This window comes from Triturus cristatus, chromosome 11 (assembly GCF_964204655.1).
Source record: "Triturus cristatus chromosome 11, aTriCri1.1, whole genome shotgun sequence".
NCBI classification, from domain to species: domain Eukaryota; kingdom Metazoa; phylum Chordata; class Amphibia; order Caudata; family Salamandridae; genus Triturus; species Triturus cristatus.
In genome coordinates this window covers 176,307,546-176,329,828 of record NC_140594.1, presented here as the reverse complement: position 1 = coordinate 176,329,828, position 22,283 = coordinate 176,307,546, and the positions used below count along the sequence as shown (strand labels likewise).

General features: G+C 42.7%; 1 protein-coding gene across 1 annotated transcript in view; it reads left to right on the top strand.

Annotated features, from left to right (window-relative positions):
• MYL2 (myosin light chain 2) overlaps window positions 1–17,440 on the top strand; it is a 37,304-nt gene extending 19,864 nt beyond the window's left edge. Inside the window, exons 4-7 of the mRNA XM_085633218.1 lie at window positions 7,584–7,688; window positions 7,782–7,860; window positions 13,160–13,208; window positions 17,051–17,440. Coding sequence (XP_085489344.1) covers window positions 7,584–7,688; window positions 7,782–7,860; window positions 13,160–13,208; window positions 17,051–17,152 — 335 coding nt within the window. The 3' untranslated portion in view covers window positions 17,153–17,440. The remainder of the gene's footprint in view (window positions 1–7,583; window positions 7,689–7,781; window positions 7,861–13,159; window positions 13,209–17,050) is intronic.
• The last annotated feature ends 4,843 nt before the right edge of the window (window positions 17,441–22,283 follow it).

Genomic DNA, 22,283 nt, shown 5'->3' with positions numbered 1-22,283 from the left:
CTACGTGTTGAATTCATTTAATTATTTAAAATTTTTAGCAAAAATATAAAGGTTTAATTTAATTAAATTTAAGTTTATTGTTACATTTTAAAATAATAAAACGATTGTTTAATAATTATGTATAATTGTTTACATTAAACAATATATGTATATAAATATATTTAAAAAAAAATATATATATATATATCTCAATAATTGTCAGCGAGACAAGGAAAGTCCGCACTCAGCACTTGCACTAGTTTATTTGGCAACATGTTTCCACCTAAACAGGTCTTCGTCACGGCCTCGAGGCATGACATGATTTGTTAAAACTCAAGGCTGTGACGAAGATCTGTTTAGGTTGAAACGCGTTACCAAATAAACTACATGCTTGTGTGAAGCGCTGAGTGTGAACTTTCCTTGTCTCTCTGATGTTGGAGGTGGTGACAATTATTGATGATTGACGGGACTCGCACCGTTCTTCCACACCAGCCCCGCATGGTGGAAGTGGCTGGATTTTTGTGGGTGACACATGAAGAAAAAAAAAATATATATATATATATATATCAAGACGTAATGGCAAAGTATCCCAGCTGCAGCGGCGCAACACCAGGGCACCGACTTCAAAAGCGAGGTTATAAACGTGGTAGTCTATTCACACATCATAGTCCAAATATATATATATATATATAGATATACACACATATATATATATATATATATATATTTTTTTTTTCTTCAACAAAGTTTAGACGCACACACCAATCCTTTCTTTTACACGCTTTTTATTCCAAGAACAGAGCCAGTCTGTCAACCGACGCGTTTCGGCTTTGCAGCCTTTGTCACGGTAGGGAAACACTACTATCATCATCTGTTTTATAATACTTCCTGTTTAAAAAGTGCCCTGGTATTGGGCGACACACTTTCTCGGTCACCTAATTTGACTTTTCGAAAGGCACGCTCAATGAGTGATTCCCTTGTCAAGAGTAGCCCGGAGTTGGTTGAGAATACAACGTGGTTATCGACTAGCAAAGGTTTTATCAAATGTGCTAGTTGTAAAGCATGTAAACATGGAGTGAACAAAACAGAATATACTACTCCATTGAACAATAGGATCACCAAAATTGATAAAAAACTCACCTGTAAAACCGAGTTTGTTATCTATGTGCTTGAGTGTCCATGTGGATTACGCTACGTGGGCAGTACAAGACTCCAGGCCCATAAAAGAATACTACAGCACATTCGAGCTATTAATCGTGGTGATCCCACATATCCAGTAGCTCGCCACTTTGATGAAGTACATGCAAGGAGATCTAGTGAGTTGCGATACTTCTTGATAGACTCAGTTCCTCCCCTAAGAAGAGGTGGGAACCGCGATTCTCTGCTAAGGAAATTGGAAACCAAATTTATATTGGAGTTAGATAGCAAAATTCCAAATGGATTGAATTCTAGTGAGGACTTTTTTACTCATTTATGATTTTTTAAGTTTCTCGACATTTAATCCTGCTATCCCCAAACATATGAGCTACTAGTTTTTTAACCTATGAAAGAATTCTTATATATTTTTTTTATCCTATTTAATCACAATTTTGCACAGTAGGTTAGAGACACAATTTTGGGTGACATCAGGCAGACAACAAACTTTAGGTGCTTCAAGTATTCGCTAGTGCAATAGCCCACTGGGGCAGTTTTGGTCAGTTGTCTATTATGTTTCTGGCACTTCTAACAGGGTGACAATATGGTACAAGTATAATCTGCACAACATGAGATTGAATACATTGGGTTTTGATATTGTTACAATTTGATGATATCAAGATGGGAATTAGGTATTTTACCTGCATGTTCTCTTCTAATATTCATTCTTTGTCACTCCATATCAATGGTTCACATATAGATGTTTTTAACCTGTTTTATAATGTGTCCTAAATGTTGATATAATGAGAGTGTTCATTTAACCCTGTCTGACTTTTAATAAGTATATTTATTTATTTATTTATTTATTAGTCATATTAATAATTGCCTGAACATAAGTTTGGTATTTAGACCAAAAGTTTGCGATATTTTGCACATATCAGAGTTAGAATTCGCATTTGAGGAATTTAAAGCACTATATGTAGCATTATGCTAAAATTTCTTCGGTTTCCATGATGAAGAAACGGAAGTGTTTGTTTGTCTTTCCTGAGCACTGTCACTTTAAATAGTGTGAAATGAGCCATGTGATGTATCATGTGACCAAGGCCCCCAGAGGGCTGAAACGCGTAATGGCAGCGGTGCAGGGCACGGAATAAACTTCAAAAGCACTTAACTTGGGTTCGCTTCGTCCTTTCCAACATTCGGGATTGCAGGACGAGTACTGGATATATATATATATATATATATATATATATATATATATATATATATAAATATATATACATATTCACTTAAAAAACCATAGGTTTCACACATGTTATAGTTAGCTGGACATTTCACTCGTGAAAAACCAATGAAATTCCCCCGTTATAGTTAGTGCAGGCAACTATAACTCACGCGACCGCAATCCTCTGCTGATGACGTCAGATATTACATCACTGTATTTAGACACTTATTTACCCATGTCTTCTTACATTAAGTTTTAGCTATACATATATTACAAATATTTTTTTTTCAGAAAGACACATATGTCATCAGTGATGTAATATCTGACGTCATCAGCAGAGGATTGCGGTCGCGTGAGTTATAGTTGCCTGCACTAACTATAACGGGGGAATTGCAATGGTTTTTCACGAGTGAAATGTCCAGCTAACTATAACATGTGTGAAACCTATGGTTTTTTAAGTGAATTTGCAAGGTTTTTTAAATGCTAATTCCTAACTATAACGTGTGTGAAACCTATGGTTTTTTCAGTGAATTTGTACGTTTTTTTAAATGCTAACTTATGCATTTTTTTGTTTTGTTTGTTTTGTAAGGTTTTTCACCGTGCGCGTACCATACGTGTGCGCGCTGTGGGCGCGCGGTGCGCTTCGCGCACCGCTCGCCCACGTTACGCAGTTCGTGGAATTTTTCCGTTTCTACCGTACGCGCACGCTACGCGTACTCCGCGATTTTTCACAAAAGAATTAAAGGAAATTTTGGCCCTTGGGGGTCCTTCTGGGACCCCCTGACAAAGGCTAGGGGGTCAGGAACTGTCCACCATGCCCCCTTTTCACGTTCTCCACCTTTGTTTTTCACCCCCTCAGACTGCGAGAGACTAAATGGCGGCCGAAACTTCCTGGTTTCGACCGATTCGAATGGTTACTAAGATCTAACAACCAATCAGAATCGCGCTCGCGCACGGCAGCGTGCGCGTACGGTAAGTTTTACCATACGCGCCCGGAGCGCGCTTATAGATATATATATTGATTTAAATGCTATATTCTCAGGAAATACTGAACAGATTTACTCCAGACCTGCAAAAGGCACATCCCTGACCTGAGGACTACCTCTCTGCCAAATTTCAAGTAATTCTGTTCAGCCGTTCGGGCTGTAGCTTGGACTAAAGGTCCTATGGAAAAATGCATGGGGAAAACGCGTTTTGGGACCCCCCCTTTTTCTCAGCCCCCGCTTGACGAATCCCCCCGAGACTTTCAGGGAAGGAGCGGAGCGGAGCGCCCCTCTATTTTGAAACTTTCGCGAGGATTCGTCAATCGGCGCCAAAGTTATTCCAAATAGAATGTTGCGGATTTCCTATGGAAACACGGTCCTAACTATAACTATCTACTGGCGACCGCCAGTAGATAATATATATATCTATATATATAGATATATATATATATGTATATATATATATATATGTATGTATATTACCTACTGGCGGTCGCCAGTAGGTAGTTATAGTTAGGACCACGTTTCCATAGGAAATCCGCAACATTCTATTTTGAATAACTTTGGCGCCGGTCGACGAATCCTCGCGAATTTTTCAAAATAGGTGGGGCGCTACGCTCCGCTCCTACCCTGAAAGTCTCGGGGGGATTCGTCAAGCGGGGGCTGAGATAAAAGGGGGGTCCCAAAACGCGTTTTTCCCATGCATTTTTCCATAGGACCTTTAGACAGGGCTACAGCCCGAACGGCTGAACAGAATTACTTGAAATTTGGCAGAGAGGTAGTCCTCAGGTCAAGGAAGTGCCTTTTGTAGGTTTGGTGTAAATCTGTTCAGTAGATTCTGAGAAAATAGCCTTTAAATCAATATATATATCTGAGCCAGCTTACGGTGCGCTTACGGTACGTTTACCGTACGCGTAGGGTGGCGTGCGCGAGCGCGATTCTGATTGGCTCTTAGATCTTAGTAAACATTCGAATGGGCCGAAACCAGGAAGCGGCGGCCGCCATTTTCTCTCTCGCACTGAGAGTGATGATGAAAATACAAAGCACAAAAACATGTAAAGGGGCTGTTTAGACAGCTCCCACACACATAGCCATGTTGAGGGAGTCCCCAAAGATCCCCCAAGGCAAAAAACTGAATTATTTTTTTTTCGCAATTTCGCCGATTACGCTTACCGTACGCGTACGGTAAAAAATTATATAAAAAATAAAATTATCCACACTTTCCCCACCCCGTGTGCAATTGGTGGCCGAAGGCCACCAATTGAGCATGGCTTATAACACATGAGATAAACTATAATATTTAAAAATAAATAAATAAATAAATAAATTATCCACACTCTGTCCACCCCGTGTGCAAATGGTGCCCGAAGGGCACCATTTGTGCCTAGCTTATAAAAATTACGAAAAATTAAAATATTACCTTTCAAAACGAAGTGCATCATATGTCCTCCATGTGCGCACGGTGCGCGAAGCGCATCGTGCGTACATGGCCCATCTAGCGTAACGTGGGCACGCGCACCGCGTGCCCACCGTGCGTGCACGGCACTAACTGCGTAAAGTGGGCGCGCGGTGCGCGAAGCGCACCGCGTGCTTACTGTGCGCGCACGGTGCGCGAAGCGCACCGTGCGCGCACGGAACGAACTGCGTTATGTGGGCGCGCACGCCACGAATGGCGTAAAGTAACTTAGCATTTAAAAAACCGTACAAATTCACTGAAAAAACCATAGGTTTCACACACGTTATAGTTAGGAATTAGCATTTAAAAAACCTTGCAAATTCACTGAAAAAACCATAGGTTTCACACATGTTATAGTTAGCGGAAATTTTACTGATAAAAAACCAATGAAATTCCCCCGTTATAGTTAGTGCAGGCAACTATAACTCACGCGACCGCAATCTTCTGCTGATGACATATGTGTCTTTATGAAAAAAAAATATTTGTAATATATGTATAGCTAAAAATGTATGGAAGAAGACATGGGCAAATAAGTCTCTAAATACAGTATTAGCATCAGCAGAGGATTGCGGTCGCGTGAGTTATAGGTGCCTGCACTAACTATAACGGGGGAATTTCATTGGTTTTTTATCAGTAAAATTTCCGCTAACTATAACATGTGTGAAACCTATGGTTTTTTCAGTGTATATATATATATGTACATATGTTTTAAAAGTTTAATTAATTTGATTTATTTAACATTATTTCCTATGGGGTGTTATTTTAAGTTCCTATTATTTTCCATAGGAGTATAATGCAGTACCTCTTAGTGGTTATCTATAGTGCTTTCCTTGTTCCAAAGCTGGGCTGGAGTACGGGTACTACTGCTTTGCCACCTTCAAGTCCGAATTAACGTTAGAGGTGTCGTTTGTGAATAGCAATGTGCTTACTGTTAGGGGGGTGGGTGTTTGTAGCAGCCCGTCCCTCAGTAAACCCCTCTTTAGTTTTCCCCAACCCTCTCTAATTTCATAGTGGATTTTCCCCATTTAACCACCACTTACCCTGGTCCCTGCCACATTTAGTACTAAGTATTCATCTTAAAAGTCGAGATCCCCCCATAGCAAAATTAGGAGAGGTAGAGATTTCCACTTTTAGTTTTGTGAATTGCATTTTGCACTAAGTAAGTAGTACTGCGTTAGTACTATTTTATGTCTTACAAAATGTAGTTGGTGAATCAGACCAATTGACTTTGAAATATTAAAGTGATAAAAAAAGTTTCTTTTGGTATGACATGTTTCTTTGTAGAGTTATGAGTTAGCGAAGATAACCGCATGCAATATTTTTGACTTTTTACTTCATAAGAGTTTAAATTAATCTTTTAATTGTAGGATGTGAAGCAATTGCAAAGGTTATATTTGAATATATATATGAATAATTAATACAATATTCAATGTTTGAAGGCCAAAGTGTAGGAGGAAGGCTTAATATGCTGTTCACAATGAACTCCTGTTGTGATTTTTAAGTGGGCCAGATTAGCTCCTGGTACCCACATGCCATTCACTACAGTCAGCCAGGCTTTGCCAAACCTCTGCACTTGAGGCTTCATTTTTAGGATCCATATTTAAGAGTCATTCTAGTGTCTGCTGTATTAACGTCCAGGGCTTTTGACTTTTCTCACTAGGGTTTGTGGTGAGAAATAACCAGGTAGAGTCGCAAGCACCTTTATTTACCTTTCCTAGCTATCCGCTGAATTTGCAGGGAGAATGTCTCAAAGTGCACTGTGCTCATTTGATAATGTGACAGGTGAAGATTCTCTGTCTACTGATTACTGTTATCTGCTTTTTGGTATGTCTTCAATTGTATTTTTATTCTTTTCCTTTATTTTGTACGCTGTTGATCTTATTTTATGTTATTTAAATATTTTCTACATCACCCACTTCCCTTCCAGGTGAGGGTTGACCTTTCCACATTTTAAATAAACAGATAAAATAATGCATGGAATTTAGGATAGGTAATGGGGCAGATAGAGATTATATTCCTTTCATTGATCTCAGTGACACACAGGGTAATCATGGAGGGTAGAAAAGCCCTGCTTAAATGTTCCCCAGTTCTGGATGTTGATGCAAAAGCCTGACACCTGTGAGTAGTCCCTTATGAACCCCCTCCTTTCGTGGAGGGTATGGGGGTGCTCCAGGGGTAAGCAGGGGAAATGCATGGGGGAGGTGCCACAAAGGATTTACACATACCTGCCCTTTACTTTATCTCTCTGCCCTTCTGCTCCGGACCCCCGCAGGAGCCATTGCATGTACTGAGCTGTGCGGCCCAGGCAGTCATGCCAGCAGTGGCTGTCCGAAGTCCACCCGTACAGGCAACACAGCCTTTATTCTGGTTTTGCCGCCACAACCTTTGACCGTGTGGAGCCTTGGGAGTGAGGTGGTCATCCTCATGAGCAAAAAAAGAGCCTTCCTGGGTTCATACTCAAGTTCAAGGGCAGCATGGTGCTCCTTTTTACAAAGCATGGAATCAGAGATGAATGGCGCCCAGTGTTGTGGTGTCGAAGCAATAGCAACACAATTAGTAGCCGGTGCATGTCTATAGTAAGGTGAGAAGCGACAGGGATAAATTGTCTGAGAAAAATATCTTCAGGAGAAATTAAGTGAAAACAAGTAAAAAGTAACAGAGACCTTCCACTCCCAAGATGCATTTCTAAGCATTCCATGGTGCTATGATTGGGAACACTGAAGTTCAGCTCTGTGTTGATCCAAGTAGTCACATGACCCTCTATAGTACTGTTCGTATGATTCCCATCTGTACCTTCCTTCTATAGGTCGCCTCAATGTGAAGAACGAGGAGTTGGACGGCATGTTAAAGGAGGCGGCTGGACCAATTAACTTCACTGTATTCCTAACGATGTTTGGAGAGAAACTGAAAGGTATGTGCAATGCTGTATTCCCATGACTATCTTTAAACAAAGATGCTCACCCTAAACAAGACAGTGTTCAGTTCTCATTCCTGTCCATTTCAGGTGCTGACCCAGAAGAGACCATCCTGAATGCCTTCAAAGTCTTTGACCCGGAAGGCAAAGGTCTTCTGCGATCTGACTAGTAAGTGTGATTCATCGTGTGTGGATAGATGTTGCACATAGTTGAATACCATGGATTATTACCCATTTTCTTTTACCATGTTTCAGCACATCAGGCATCATAAACATACAAGATCATACACATAAAATGAGACTTTGCATATGTTAAGTTTCCTCTGCATCCGACAGCTCTTTTGAATAAGGGTGATCCTCTCCTAGGGTTAGTTATGGTTGACTTCATCTGCTTTTGTATTTATTTTAAGATGTCTTACTATAAACACCTTGTCTTTGCATTCTAACCCAGCCTTTGTGGTTATGTTTGCCATTGGTAAACCTGGATGGAATTGATTGGTTTGTAGGCTCCATTAACTGACTTATTATGCCCCAACTTCAAGGGCCTTATTATGACTTTGGCGGTCCCTGAGAGGGGCCACCACGCCGCCGCCCTGCTCCGACACCGCCAAAGCCATAAAAAACCACCTGCCAGAGTACGGCTTTTAAAGTCTATGGCGGGCAGTTCTTAGGCGTTCCCACGGCGGTGCCTTTGAAAAAAGCACAGCAGTAGCAGTGTCAAAGGCAGTTCCTGCAAGGCATGGACGGTCAAGCCCGTACCCTGTATGAACGGGGGGTTCATGCAGACAGGGTGGGCACAACATGTGACCCCCCTGCATGCACCCCTGGCGCAGAGGCACAAGGGGGCCCTGTAGGGCCCCCTTTATTTCCTCACCACCGCACTTTTCATGGTGGTCTCACCGCCATGAAAAGTGTGGCGCTGAGGAAACTCGTACTCTGCTTGGCATATTGTGGCCTCAAGACTGCTGCAAAACCGCAAGGGATCTCTGATCCTTGGCGGTTGCGGCTGTGCCAATGTGGTCCAACCGCCTAAGTTGTAATGGCGCAGTCGAACCGCCGCTGCAGCGGTGCCTGTACCGCCATCGTGGCTCCCGCAGTCCGATGGACTGCCATAGTCATAGTAAGGCCCATAGTGTGGTCAACAGATAAAGGTAATACAAAGACATTCTTTGGCAAGTCAGGCTCATCAGTAGAAAATCAAACTTTGAGAAAATGAAGTTGAGAAAATGGAATCTGATGAAAGACCAAGTCATTTTATACGTAAGTTGGAAAAACATGCTAAATGACTGGATATTGAACATCAGCCCACGTGCAAAAGTGAACACCTTAAAACACCAAACATTACTCTAGAAAAAAAGAAAGGAATAAATAATAAACTTTACTAGCAACAATCATGGGCAACAGTCTGTTCATTATATCTATTCTGGCATCAGCAGGAAGTAAAACCACAGAGCATTCTATGGAGAAGAAGAGTTCCCCAGTAATAGCTAGTAAAATAAAACTTCAGAGGAACATGTATGAAAGAAAGAGAAGAGGAGCAAGAATTCCCATTGATGACAGAGTTCCAGAGAATTGGTGGGAGGGATTATTGAGGGTTGAGGGAGAAAAGAGGCAGGAGCACAGGGATATCCCTGTTTTCTTTAATAAAAAAAGTTGCCTTAATGAACTTATTTAATTTGACTTGATGATACAAAAAAATTTAATATTCATACGTGGAGAAAATTGGGCTGTTAAAGCCTGGTGCAGTTGTTCTCCCTACCTTTCTTCTCATAGTATTCTCTTCAATGTTATCCACCATTTAAGTTTATATTCATTCTGAGACATAAAGTGCTTAATTGAATTCTTCATTAGCGTTTTAATTCCAAATACAAAAGGATAATGCTACATCAAATTATTGTTGTATAGTCCAACTTGTAGAGTCCAGTTTCATCAAAACCTTTATTCAAAGTCATTGACATATTTCTAGCCAGAGTCAACCCATGTTTGGCAGGGTTTACCACTTCTCTTTAGGGCTCAGTTGGCAAGTATACTGTACTTATTTGTTCATATTGCTTAGGTTTCCCAAGATTGCATTGGTTGGAGAACCCTTAATATTACTCTGTTCCCCGTTTAGAGTTGCAATTTTCTAAAGATAATGCTGGCCAGCTTATCAGATCATGCAGTAGCGGGCACCCCGTACAATATATCCGGCTGCATCATGAGCCGTATTATTTAACTTATTTACCTTACATTGAAGCGGAAATAAAAATGAAGACATATTTGAGATGACATCTAGTTCACACAGCAGTAAGGGCAGTGCACCCTATGTCCTGCATGCTCTTATTAGTTAAATTGACATCTCAGTATGAAATCTTACATAGCTCAATGTATATCCCTGTTTGGAGAGTACACAGGTCTGTTCACGCTCGTCGGCTCAGTACTGGAAGTGCTCGGAGTGAAAACTAAAGGACACTATGGCAAAGACTATGTCATATGGTCTGATATGAAATCTGCATCAGGCCAGTAATAAAAGTCAGAGTCTTTTGGCATGAAATATGGTTCCAGGAGCTACTGTTGAATCTGAAGGCATATCTGGGGAATCACACCTATTTCCCCTTCGCTCCTCCACAGGTCAAACACTTCAGGGTCTGTTAATTGCCCTTGGTTTCTTATAGCATTTTGAGTGAACTACATTTTTTAGGTCGAGCCCAGCGCAGCTCACATGCGCTGCTCTATGGGTGGCTTCTTGTAATCACTCTAAACTTCTCCGTGTGGGTCTGACTCCTCTCACACATTGGATTGGCCTTTGCATGTGTTTTTCAATAATCAAAGCACACAAATGGTCAAAGACGGGTGCATGTCCCAACTCCTTTCCAATGTGTCACTCCCACAGCGTTTTGCTCTCAGAAGCGAGCAGCGGCACGCAGGGTGGCAGCTGCATTCCTGGTGGGTCAGGTTACACTCAACACGCCGTGCATTCGCTTTTGTTTGTTTTATACAGTACTGTTGTTCGACGGTGGGTTTTAACAGTAAGGTTCAATTCTAGGCATGTTTCAAACATAGTAGGGATGCAAAGTTTTGCGAGGTGAGAAAAGCTTGCCTTTGATATGCAAGCAAGCAGTGGAGGGAAGGGACAGAGAAGGATTGGATACACAGTTCACACACTATTGACTTGTAAGAGGAAGTTAAAGTTCTTCATATTGGCAGCACAGCACTTTACGACTAACAGGCAGCTATCAGCTCATCTACCTATTTATAGCCATCATCATTCTTGCCAATGAGGAAGTGATTGTTTTTTACCAAATCGCAGTGCCCTTCATAGGACAAATTTGCTTTAGTCTCACTCCGCACCTATCACTCTCCTCCCTTCCCATGACTCTCGCCACAGAAGGGCCTACACAATATGGCATTAGCGGGGTGTACCTAAGGTGTTTTTGTCTGCGTACATCGTAAACGCCACGCACCTTTTCCTTAACGTTTGAGGGTAACCTGTCGGGCAGGGTGGCCCAACGTACAGCAAAGAATCGAAAGCAGTTCCAGGGAGTGTCCGAGCCACTCTTGTGTCTCATGTGGCAGTGTATTGCTGACGGTTTGCCTAACCTTTTTATCTAATATGGCGCAGAACAATGCGTCGGACCACCAAGGCCGATTACACAGTGCATTAAACAAAATAAACCACATAAAGAGCAGCTCCGCCGTTACTGAGGCTACTAGGAATGAGGAAACTGGCACTTAACTAAATGATCGATCAAGCTCCACTGGAAGGGGGAAAATGAGTTCACCGTGTGATAAGACGGCTACTCCATGCACCTGAATGCGTCTCGTGCTGGGCTGTGGTGGACAGAGTGGAAAGCAGTATTCTGGTTACTGGCGGCCGTGACTTTAGAATTTGCATATTTGGGGGCTTACTCACGTCAACTTTTGGGTAACTTGCTCCTAACTTAGAAACCTGCTCCCCTGACGCCTCTACAGTTTCTCACTCGTCTTCCATTCTGAACCTACAAGTCTCATGTTGCTTAGACCTATTGGCTTTTAACCCAGGATAATGTGATGCATGGCTAAACACTTAGAAAGCCAAAAGGTGAGACCTATTGGCTATGCCAATGCTTGTTTCTTCTGCCATGACAGGTACAGGGTAACATTGGCTTCAACTAAAACATATTTCTTGTGTTACTCTGAAAATATGGCTGATCCAGCCCTAATGAGCCACACCAGGGCATTACCACTAGAGGCCAATCTATTTCTTATCTCCAGTCACATATTTTGTCAGTGGGGGTGGGGAGGGAGGTTCACTATGGCGCATGCAATATACTGGATGACAAACATATTGCATCCACTGTATCGAATAGCACAATATTGTCAAGGTAAGTAGACAGGAAGTTAAGCAGAGTAAATCTATATATGCAATTACTTACTTAGAGTGAAATACAACACGTTTGTTGACCTCAATATATTGACATACAACCGTTATCTTGCAAAGCAAAGTTTTTTGTCTCCTTCCCAACACAGGCTTCTTAGAGGTAGTGCAGTAAAAGTTGTATTAAACCTTACTCTATTATATCCTGCGTATGCCTGAATGTAATGCATGCTTTATGAACAGTTGTGTATTTAGTACCAGCACATGTGGCCATGCAATTGTTCAACAAATGCAAGGCAAACAAAATTAGAAACATACTTCCCAAAAGTTCTACTGAAATCAGCATTCTGGTTGATATTCTTTTCCACCTTTCAAGATCTTGCTTCTTTTGTGTGTATTTTTTCTCAAACTGATATTGTTTAAATAGAGATTCATAGTTATGAAGTGCCTGACTTATTTCATGGCGCATGGCCCATTGTTCTGCCAGGGCGAAAGAGGGACCACCTGGCAGATTTATTAAGGAACTCCAAACTTATGGTCATTTATAAAGCATTGCCAGGAACTGCTGTCATGGCGGTCCCTGTCAAGGCAATTAGCTGTTTGGTGCAGGGCTCCGTCAGCAGGATGGAGTCCTGCACCAAATAGTTTTCTTTTTCTATTTTCAAAAAGAAAATACTCAAACTGGATTCTCTTTTTGAAAAAAAAAAAGAAAATCCTCCCCTCGCCATGGGAATCCTCTCCAATGCAGAAGGGAGAATTTAGCTGTTTTACCTTCCCAGTACTGCCAGGGTTTGTTTTTTTGGCAGTGACGGGCAGTGAACTGACCTTTAATTCCACCCATCTGAATTACAGGTCTGCCTCCTTACACTGCAGGGTCATCAGAGGGGTTTAATCACAGCGGTGATAGAGTAGTCTCTGCTGTGATTAAACCTATGGTCCACTTCATATAAATGTGACCGACGGACCATCATTTTGGCTTTCTGCGACAGAGTTTTCATGCCACCAAGATATAAATCACGCTCTAAGCTACAAATTCAAATGCATTCAAATGCATTTTTAAGCTCTTCGTAGAACTATTTGGAAAACAAGAAAACGCTCACGTTAAATATCATCTTATATGTTTTCTTTGTAGTATTCGAGAAATGCTGATGACGCAGGCCGAAAGATTTTCCAAGGAGGAGGTATGGTGAAGCACTTCCATCAGTTTTCCTTATACTTGCACACACTACTGTAATATTGCTCTGTAAGACATGGAGGTTTGCATTTCCTGTATAAAATTGTTTGTCTGATTTTCTTACTACAATCTGTGACATCAGCACTCAAATTTAATTAGAGATGTGCCATCTCTATGGTAATGTAATAAGAATATGACTTCACTACTCTCTTAAAATAATGTATTACAACTGAGTTATGTAAAATAACAATGTCTCCTGCAGAAGTCCACAGACAATGTTGAAAGGTGCTCCCCAGGCAGAGCATCAACTTCCACTTACAAAATTATAGGGAAGAACACATTTTGTTTTCCAATCTTCTGGAATTTCTGTCTTGAAAATCGACTCTCATTAGCGGATATATTATATAATAAAATGGTTAATTGTTGCACTGCTGAAGCATAATGCTAGAGATTTGCCTTTAACTGCACAGATGGATGCCGAATGTCCTAAAGTGAATGTTCGTTTCCAGGGGCGGCTCCTCCTCAGGAGCAGAGGAACGTAGCCCGGCCTGCTGCGAGCACAGCAGGAAACACAAATAAATAAAATGGCATGTCAATGCCATGTTATTTATTTGCCACCGCACTAGCCTGCGCTGTGTGCAGCGCGAGGGAGGGGGGTGGGCTGGATTCTGCAAAATGCAGGATTACGGCACTGGTCTACAGTGCGCATGACGGATTGGCCGGCCGTCTTGTGAAAGCCAGCCCGACATGCGTACTGTAGACCCAGCAGTTCCAAAGCTGAGTAACAACCTTGGGATTGCTGGTACAAGCCTCCAACCTCATAAAATGAGCGCTAGTGGGAGCGCTGTTCCCACCAATCCTGGAGCTGCTTTCACAGCAAGAAAGCAGCTCTAGGATTGGTTGAAGTTGCGTTCCACGAGCAGGAAGGAAGTCCTTCCTTTTCCTGCTCGTGGACAGTGCTGCACCTGTGGAGCTCCCAAATGAATGGTGAGTTTTGCGCCTTCGCGCCCTACCATTTCATTTTTAAGCTAGCCGTCACTGTTCGTTTCAGAAAAACAAAAGCAAATGTCCCGGAGAGTTTTCTTTCTGCACATCGGCTATTGTGTGTTTAACTGCCCAGGATTGCCATGTCCGTTTTCAGATGTTTAATGACAGTAAAAGGAAAATACCATCTGAACTATGCGCAACCGAGTGACCTAAAAAAATTCGAAGCACCGCACCTTTTTTTTTATAGTTTTCAATTGTTTAACTTCATCCGCAACTACAAATTAATCAATTCTATGAATACATTTTTAATTTGTATTTGCACAGCTCCTGTTCCCATTACAGTATGGTGATTCTCGGTTTCTGCATCTTCTGCTGAAACTGCGGTAGGGCCTAATTTATAGTATGGCAGTATTTACTCTCTCCTATAGGGTATCTGAGAACATTACATCCGCCACCCTGGTGGACCGAGGACTACCATAGTTACATTTTTCTGTTCTTCACTGCCAGGTTTAGGGGCAGGGATAGACTGGCAGTGATGCACAGAAAAAAAGGAAATCAGACCTTCTGCCCTAAATAGGGCAGATGGTGTGATGCCTTTTCTCTTATGGGCAGTACTATGTCAGGTCGTCGGAGTACGCTTTCCATCAATGGGGTTACTTCAGACAGAAAGTTGATGGTCCTCCAACTTAAACAAGCATTGGCATAGCCAATAGGTCTCGCCATTGGGACCTTATAAGTGTTTAGCCATGCAACAGTTGCATAACTAAATACTTATAAGGTCCCAAAAGCGAGACCTATTGGCTATGCCAAGCGGCCTTGCGGCCGCGAAAGTGAAAGCAATCGCGATTGCGATGGTGATCAACATCAGCCGGGCTGACACACATGACCCCGGGGGGGGGAGGGGGGCTGAAGCCCAGTGAGCCCAATGGGTGTTGCGTGCCTGATCAACATCAAAGCGGCCGCGAAAGTGAAAGTAATCATGGAAAACGAGGCGCGCGCGCCCATGCACATGCACTGTAGCTCTATGCTGGCCTGGTAGTACTTTTTGGAGCCCTCTCAATAAGTCTCGCCAGACCAGCGCATGCGCTGGGTCAGGCGAGACCTAAAAAGGGCATGCGGACAGAGAGTTTGACGGACAAGCTATTCTGTCACATTTGTTTCTTTTTTTGGCACCTGGCACTTTCAATGTTTATGCAGCTTGACCCAATGATTCTCTTTTTGGCAACTTTGGAATCAAGCTCTAAAGATTATGGAAAGCGCACTTTATTATTCATTTGCGCAATGGTATATAATGTTTATAGTTTTATCGAATTGTTTAATGGCCTATATTGTGGTTTATGATAGACAGTTTTTAGTTACATGTGTGATTAACTCTATAGACCATGTGTAAGCACCTAGGCACTTTATAGTTAATTTGCAGAATGGCACATAATGTTTACAGTTTTTATTGTATATCCTTGGGAACTACTTGATCATTATAAGTTACTTTTACTATGATTAATGAATGAATGACTGTGATAAAAGATGTGTGTTTGTGCTATCAATGTTCCAGTACGGCATGTAACCATTGACATTTTTTTGGTGTATAGTGTATATCAATTGGCAAAATAGGGAAACGAAAATTGACCTAGTTAATTAACATATCACATTTTTAAAACTATTGAGGAACTGTTTTTTATACATGATATTAATGTTTTAATTGCAATAAATTTTGTTAATCAAGCAATAAAGATTTACACTGTCACATTTGTGAGTACCCTGTCAGCCAAACTCTAAATCAGGCCCTTAGCCTCTTCTTTAGCCCATATTTTTATCCATAATAAGACAGATTCATTAACCCCTTCAGTGTGGCGCGGATTACGGCGCCGTGCTGAAGGTTCTATTGAGCGGGCGGGGCCGTGACGGAGCGGTTCCGTCATACGCACAGCGCGACCGACGCGCATGACGGAACCGCTCCGTCATGTGCATCGAAAGGGTTAAGACACCTACAATCTTATATAAGAATGCAGAGGCCTCTGTGCAAGTGAATAGAGATCCAGCTGATGAAGTTCTATAAGAAGAGAGTCCAGAAAGGGTCCCCTTTCACCACAATTGTTATGCACATTACAAACTATTAGACTGGCCGATCATGGATGCTTCAGATATCTCACCATCGATATTTAGAAACTGAATGCTAAAGATAGTACTGTACGGCGATATCTTATTGTGATATGTACACAAAACAAAATACCAGGACATAATGATATTAGTGTTTTATGTGGGCTAAAATCAGGAGATAATATAAATCTTGAATAAAGCTGAGATTACAACTTGAAACTGAGAGCGAACATTGAGGGCAATCTGGCTTACAGAAAAATAAATTAGATACTTGGGTGGTCAAAAAAAGCCACCTTTGTGGGACTTTAAAGAACCAAAACTTGGTTGAATGTCACAACAGTCAAAACCCCAATGAACAAATCACCTCTGTATATTATTAAGATCCTGGAAAACATGAATCAATGCAGCTCACACTCAGCCTTTCGCCTTTATACGTCTAATGAAATGAGTGCCACTGAGTTTGTTAAAATTAATACCCATTATCTATGCGCAAGGACCCAATTCATTTTGCTATGTGTGCCATAAGAACAGTCAATATTCTTTATTCCAATATCGTTATTCAAACACCACCATTATTATTTACATACTGCTCTCTCGTGATATTATATGGCCTTCTCCGTTACTAAACAATAATAGTAATATTAGCATTATTCATTATTGTTCTTTTTGCTTTTATTGTTAGTTGTATTATTTATATTCATGTATTTTCTTATGACTGGGAGACTTAATTGGCATAACTTGACGATTTTTTTTTTTACATTCTAGGTTGATCAGATGTTCACAGCTTTCCCCCCTGATGTCACTGGAAATCTGAACTACAAAAACCTTGTGCATATCATCACCCACGGTGAAGAGAAAGAGGATTAGGAGTACTTCAATTCCATGCCTTTTCCCTAAAATGTGCTGTCTCTTGTTGTTGTGTCTCCGTCCTACCTGTCCATCCACGTCCACCCACTTTAAGTATCTCGACTAGCTACGTCTCAGCCACTCCTGGCCATGATTTCAAGTTCTGCATTTCAGTTCATTCAATGAATCTACTTTTCAAATCTTTGAGAATGTATATGAATTTAATTGTGTTTTTTGCAAGAGGAAGTCCAAACCTTTCCAAGGACACTTGTACAATGTGTAAAATAAAGATGATTTCTTTACATGAAATATGTTGTACTCTATGCTGTGTGCGTATGTAGGAATTCTTAGACCCCGGGTGTCCAACATAGTTTTGTTCCAGTATTGTAGAACACTAGATAAATATGTAAATAATTTCTATTTGGATTATTTTTTCATACATTTTGTTGAGGAGAAAGCCTGAATATCTGGTACGAATCTCGCCTTCCTTGGCCTGCGCTGCAATCTTTTGAATTAGACAGATACCTTTGCTTTTCTCACTACGCAGAACACGCTCCCATATGCACTAATTGTTTACTTTCTTGGTAAAGTAAAAGCAGGTAAAATGAGATGGGTCAGTCGTTGTAGATTAATATACTATCACATTTAGTAACTTTGTACATGATGAATTTAAAACATAGTGCACCATTATACATAAAGGTCATGTTAGAGTCATTTCTAAAAAAATGTGGGAACTTCTGTATGTCAGGATCTCCGGTTTTTGGTGCCTCAATGCATCCACGGTAAAGTGCAGCGGAGTTTCCGTCATCATAATTTTCTCAATCTGCATGGAGATTCAACATGCAAATGGAGTTAGTCCCTGCTGAGAATGTAATTCTCTGTCTATTAGATTGCTCTTCAGGATAGCCCTGGGCCAACCTTTTTTCTGCTGGATATAAAACTTTTCATGGATATCCACTTTGACACTTGAGGATCCCATAATGGGTCGCATTAGGTGTATGGGCTCCATTGGGCCATGAGTCACTGTCGGATGAAGGCTTTGTGTCCGCGCTTCCTCTGTGCGCACAATGAGGTAAAGACCCGTAAGGATAGTTTGTTAAGTAGGGAATTTTTATTCTGGTCACACAAGAAAATAACTGAAGTCCACGGTAACACAGTTCCTCCTGGTTGGGCTTCTGCCATCTTCACCAAGAGCACTGTCTGAATGGGAGTGAAGATTGCTGTTGTCTTGCTTCTGTCGGTGTTCCAAGACTCGCAACCGAAAGGGGGAAACCAAACAGAAATAACACCGGGTTAGTTCAACCGAAAGGGGATGCCTCCTGGCAGTAGGAAAAGGAAGTGAAGGAAGGATCCCCTAAAACCACGCACCGAGTGACTCCTAGCGTGTCCTCCCTCTAGACGGATCCCCTCCCCTGCCCGTGCCCTGAAATCCCCTGGAATTTCACCCGTACCTTGTGGAGCCACCCTCCTCCGGGAGAGTGGCAGGGCGAGGAGCAGTCTTGTTGGCCTCCTGGCTTGACGGTCGTCTCAGGGGCCGCGTCTTCGGTCGGCTCGCTCTCCGACTCGTCTGTTTCCCTTGGCTTCCGTGTCTTTGGGACTTCTCCAGCTGGGGAACTCCCTTCCTCTTCCGACAGATGTACCTCTCCTCTTGTAGCGCCGTGCGTCTCCTCCGATAGGACATCTGTGGCCCCGTGGAAATCGACAGGAAGGATTCTCTTAAAGGGCTCCAGGCCAGCCTGTGGACGGGACGAGAGTACGCTGGTAAAAGTCTCGGTGGGGAAATATGGGCGCTCTGTCGGGGATTCGTCATCGGGATCCTGACACATACCCCCCTAGGTTTTCCCCGATCGGGGGAAAGAGGGAAACGCGAGAGATAGTCAGCGTTACCCAGTTCACTGCCCTTCTAGTGGAGGACTTCAAATCGGAATGGTTGGAGTGCTAAGAACCAACGAAGAACCCTGTTGTTACAGCCCTTGTTCCTATACAACCAGGTGTGGGGGGCGTGGTCTGTATACAGTATAAAAGAGCGTCCTTCCAGGTAATACCGTAGTTTCTCTACACTCCACTTCAGGGCCAGGCATGTTTTTTCTATCGTAGGATATGCTCATTCTCTAGGGCAGAGTTTTCTACTTATGTAAAGTATAGGTTTTTCCTGCCCGTCACTGCATCGGTCTGAAGTATAAAGCGGAGTTGGAAGTTTGGAGTGAGTAACACTGGGGAAGTTGTGAGTGTGGTTTTTAGGGTCTGGAAGGCATAGAGTTCTTGTGCAGATGGGGACTTAAGGTGGGAGGGTGCAGTTGTTATTGTAAGCAATTCCGTAAGAGGCGCAGCGATGTCCGAAAAAAAAGGGGATGAAGCATCTGTAATAGACGACAAGACCAAGGAAAGCCCTCAACTCTTTTTTCTTGGTAGGTCTTGTGTCTTGTATAGCTCTCACTTTTTCGGCTTCGGGTTCTATCAGCCCTTTTCCCAACATGTATCCGAGGTATTTCACCTTTTGAATGCAAATCTAGACTTCTTTGCATTGATATGCAGGTTGGCTTTCCGCAGTTCAGACAGGATGGCAGTAAGATGGGACTGATGTTCAGCCCAGGTTTTGCAGTACACGATGATATCATCCAGATATGCTGAGGAGTACCCCAGATGACTTCTCAGGAGGGTATCCATGAGCCTCTGAAAGCTAGCGGTGGCACCATGGAGGCCAAAGGGCAGTACTGTAAAATGGAATAACTCATCAGGGGTGGCAAATGCTGTTTTCTCTTGGTGCCCTGGATGCAATGGAACCTGCCAGTAGCCTCTGGTGAGGTCGATAGTGGAAATATAACAAGCCTCACCTATGCGCTTGATTAGTTTGTCTATTCGGGGAAGGGGATACCCATCCTGTTTCAATATACAGTTTACCGCTCTGAAATCAATACAAAATTGTGTACTTCCATCGGGTTTGGGGACTAGGACAATCAGTGAGCACCAGTTGCTCTTTGATGGGACCACGACTCCTAAGGATAACATGTCTTCAACTTCTTTTCTTACGGCCGCTCTGCGTGTTTCGGGCACCTGGTACGGTTTTTGTTTAACTACGACCCCCTCAACAGTTGGTATACAGTGGGTTGCCAAGGTGGTCCTACCGGGTCGATCCGAAAATATGTCAGAGAAGGAACGTAGAAGAACCCTTATCTCATCTTCCTCTGTGGCTTGTAACACAGGGTTGAGGAGAGTGTTATGTACTGTGGTAGGAAGTGGAGCAGCAAGTGATACTGTACAGGGTTTGTTAGGGGCTGGACCCAACCACTTCTTCAACGGGTTTACATGGTACATTTGTTTTTTTTTAGAAGATAGGTTCAGCACGTAGGTGGTCTTTCCTATCTTCCTGATCACCTCATACGGCCCTTGCCACTCTTTCCTTAGTTTATGGGTAGGGGAAGGGAGAAGGACCAAGACCCAATCCCCTGTCTGAAACTCCCTCCACTTTTTGCCCTTGTCATAGTGGTATCTTTGCTGATCCTGAGCCCTTTCTAGATTGTCATGAGCGATCGTTCTCAATTTATGAAGTCTTGCCTTTACTTGATTGGCATAATCAAAGTAGGGCTTGTGCTTCGGTTACACCCTGTTCTTCCCAGCTCTCTTTTGTAATTTCTAAAAGAGTGCGTGGTTTCCTACCAAATAAGAGTTTGAACGGGGAGACACCCAGACTGCTTTGGACCGTGCTGTGGATGACAAACAAGGCAAGAGGAAGGAGTTGGTCCCAGTTCCTTCCGTCCCCTGTTAACAGCTTTTTGAAGGTAAGCTTTAGGTTTCCATTGTACCTCTTTACGAGGCCGTCTGTTTGGGGGTGGTATACAGATGTTTTGATGTGTTTAATGTCTAGCTGCTTACAGACCTCCCTCATCAGTTGGGAAACAAATGGGGTTCCCTGGTCTGTGAGTATCTCACGGGGAAACCCCATCCTGGAAAACACTTCAATTAGTTTTTGGGCTATGGTTGTAGAGGTGGCAGTTCAGAGGGGAAAAGCCTCAGGATAGCGCGTGGCATAGACCACGATCATAAGGACATATTGATAGCCCTTAGTGGACTTAGGGAGAGGACCTATAAGGTCCATACCAATTCTTTAGAATGAGCGGCTGATAATGGGGAGGGGCTGGAGGGGTTCCTTTGGAGGGACGCATGGGTTCCGCTTCTGACAGATAATACACTCCTGACAGTACTTCTTGATTTGAAGAAATATCCCTGGCCAGTAAAAATTGCTTAGGATTGCCTGGCTGTTTTTTTCCGCCCCACAGTGGCCTGCTAGAAGATGGGAATGGGTGAAAAACAAGACCTGGTCTCGGAAACTAGCTGGAACCAGTAGCTGGGGATCTGCTCCTTCTTTAGCTATCCTATAAAGCAGTCCGTTTTGTTCAATAAAACAAGGGTAGGTTTTTCTCGGGTCATTTTTTGTCTCCTGTGCTCTCTGCCATGCGTTACTAAGGGTGCTATCATTTAACTGAGCTACCCTGAAGTGTTTGTCCATAGCCCAAGGTTCAGAAGCCAACAGGTTGTTGTGAGGCCAGGAAATTAAGGAAGAGGCTTCCAGAGCCTTGGTTAAGAGTGAGGGAAAGCAAGGATTATCTACCCCTATGATGAGTGGTTCGGGAAGAAAAGGGAGAACCCCTACGTTGATCGTAGTCTCTAGTCCTGTCTTGGTTTGTATGGTTAACCGGGCAACAGGATACTCCCTAATATACCCAAGCACACAACGTATGTTGACTGTCTTTCCGAGCAAGATCTGGGAGGCAGGGACTATTTCTTCACAGGCTACCGAGTGTTTATATCCTGAGTCAAGGAGGGCTGTTACTCCTTGTTGGTTTACCAGAACACTCACGTAGTAGATATGTCCCGTCTCTTGAGCGTCCAGGACGGTCCGAGGAGCATAGCGCACGTCCATGGGTTCTTCTTCATTTTTATCCCGTTTCTTCTGGCAGAAACGGGCTATGTGGCCCCACTCCCACACTCGAAACACTGTGGGCTGGACATACCTAAATGGTCAGGCCTCGCGGGTCGTGGTCTGAAAGGCTTCATAGTGGGTTTGATGGGCCTTCTCTCGGTTTTAGAGGGTGGGGGTACTCTTTGCGATCTCTCTGGCTCTCTGATCGAAGTACGGTTTTGTGCTCAGGTA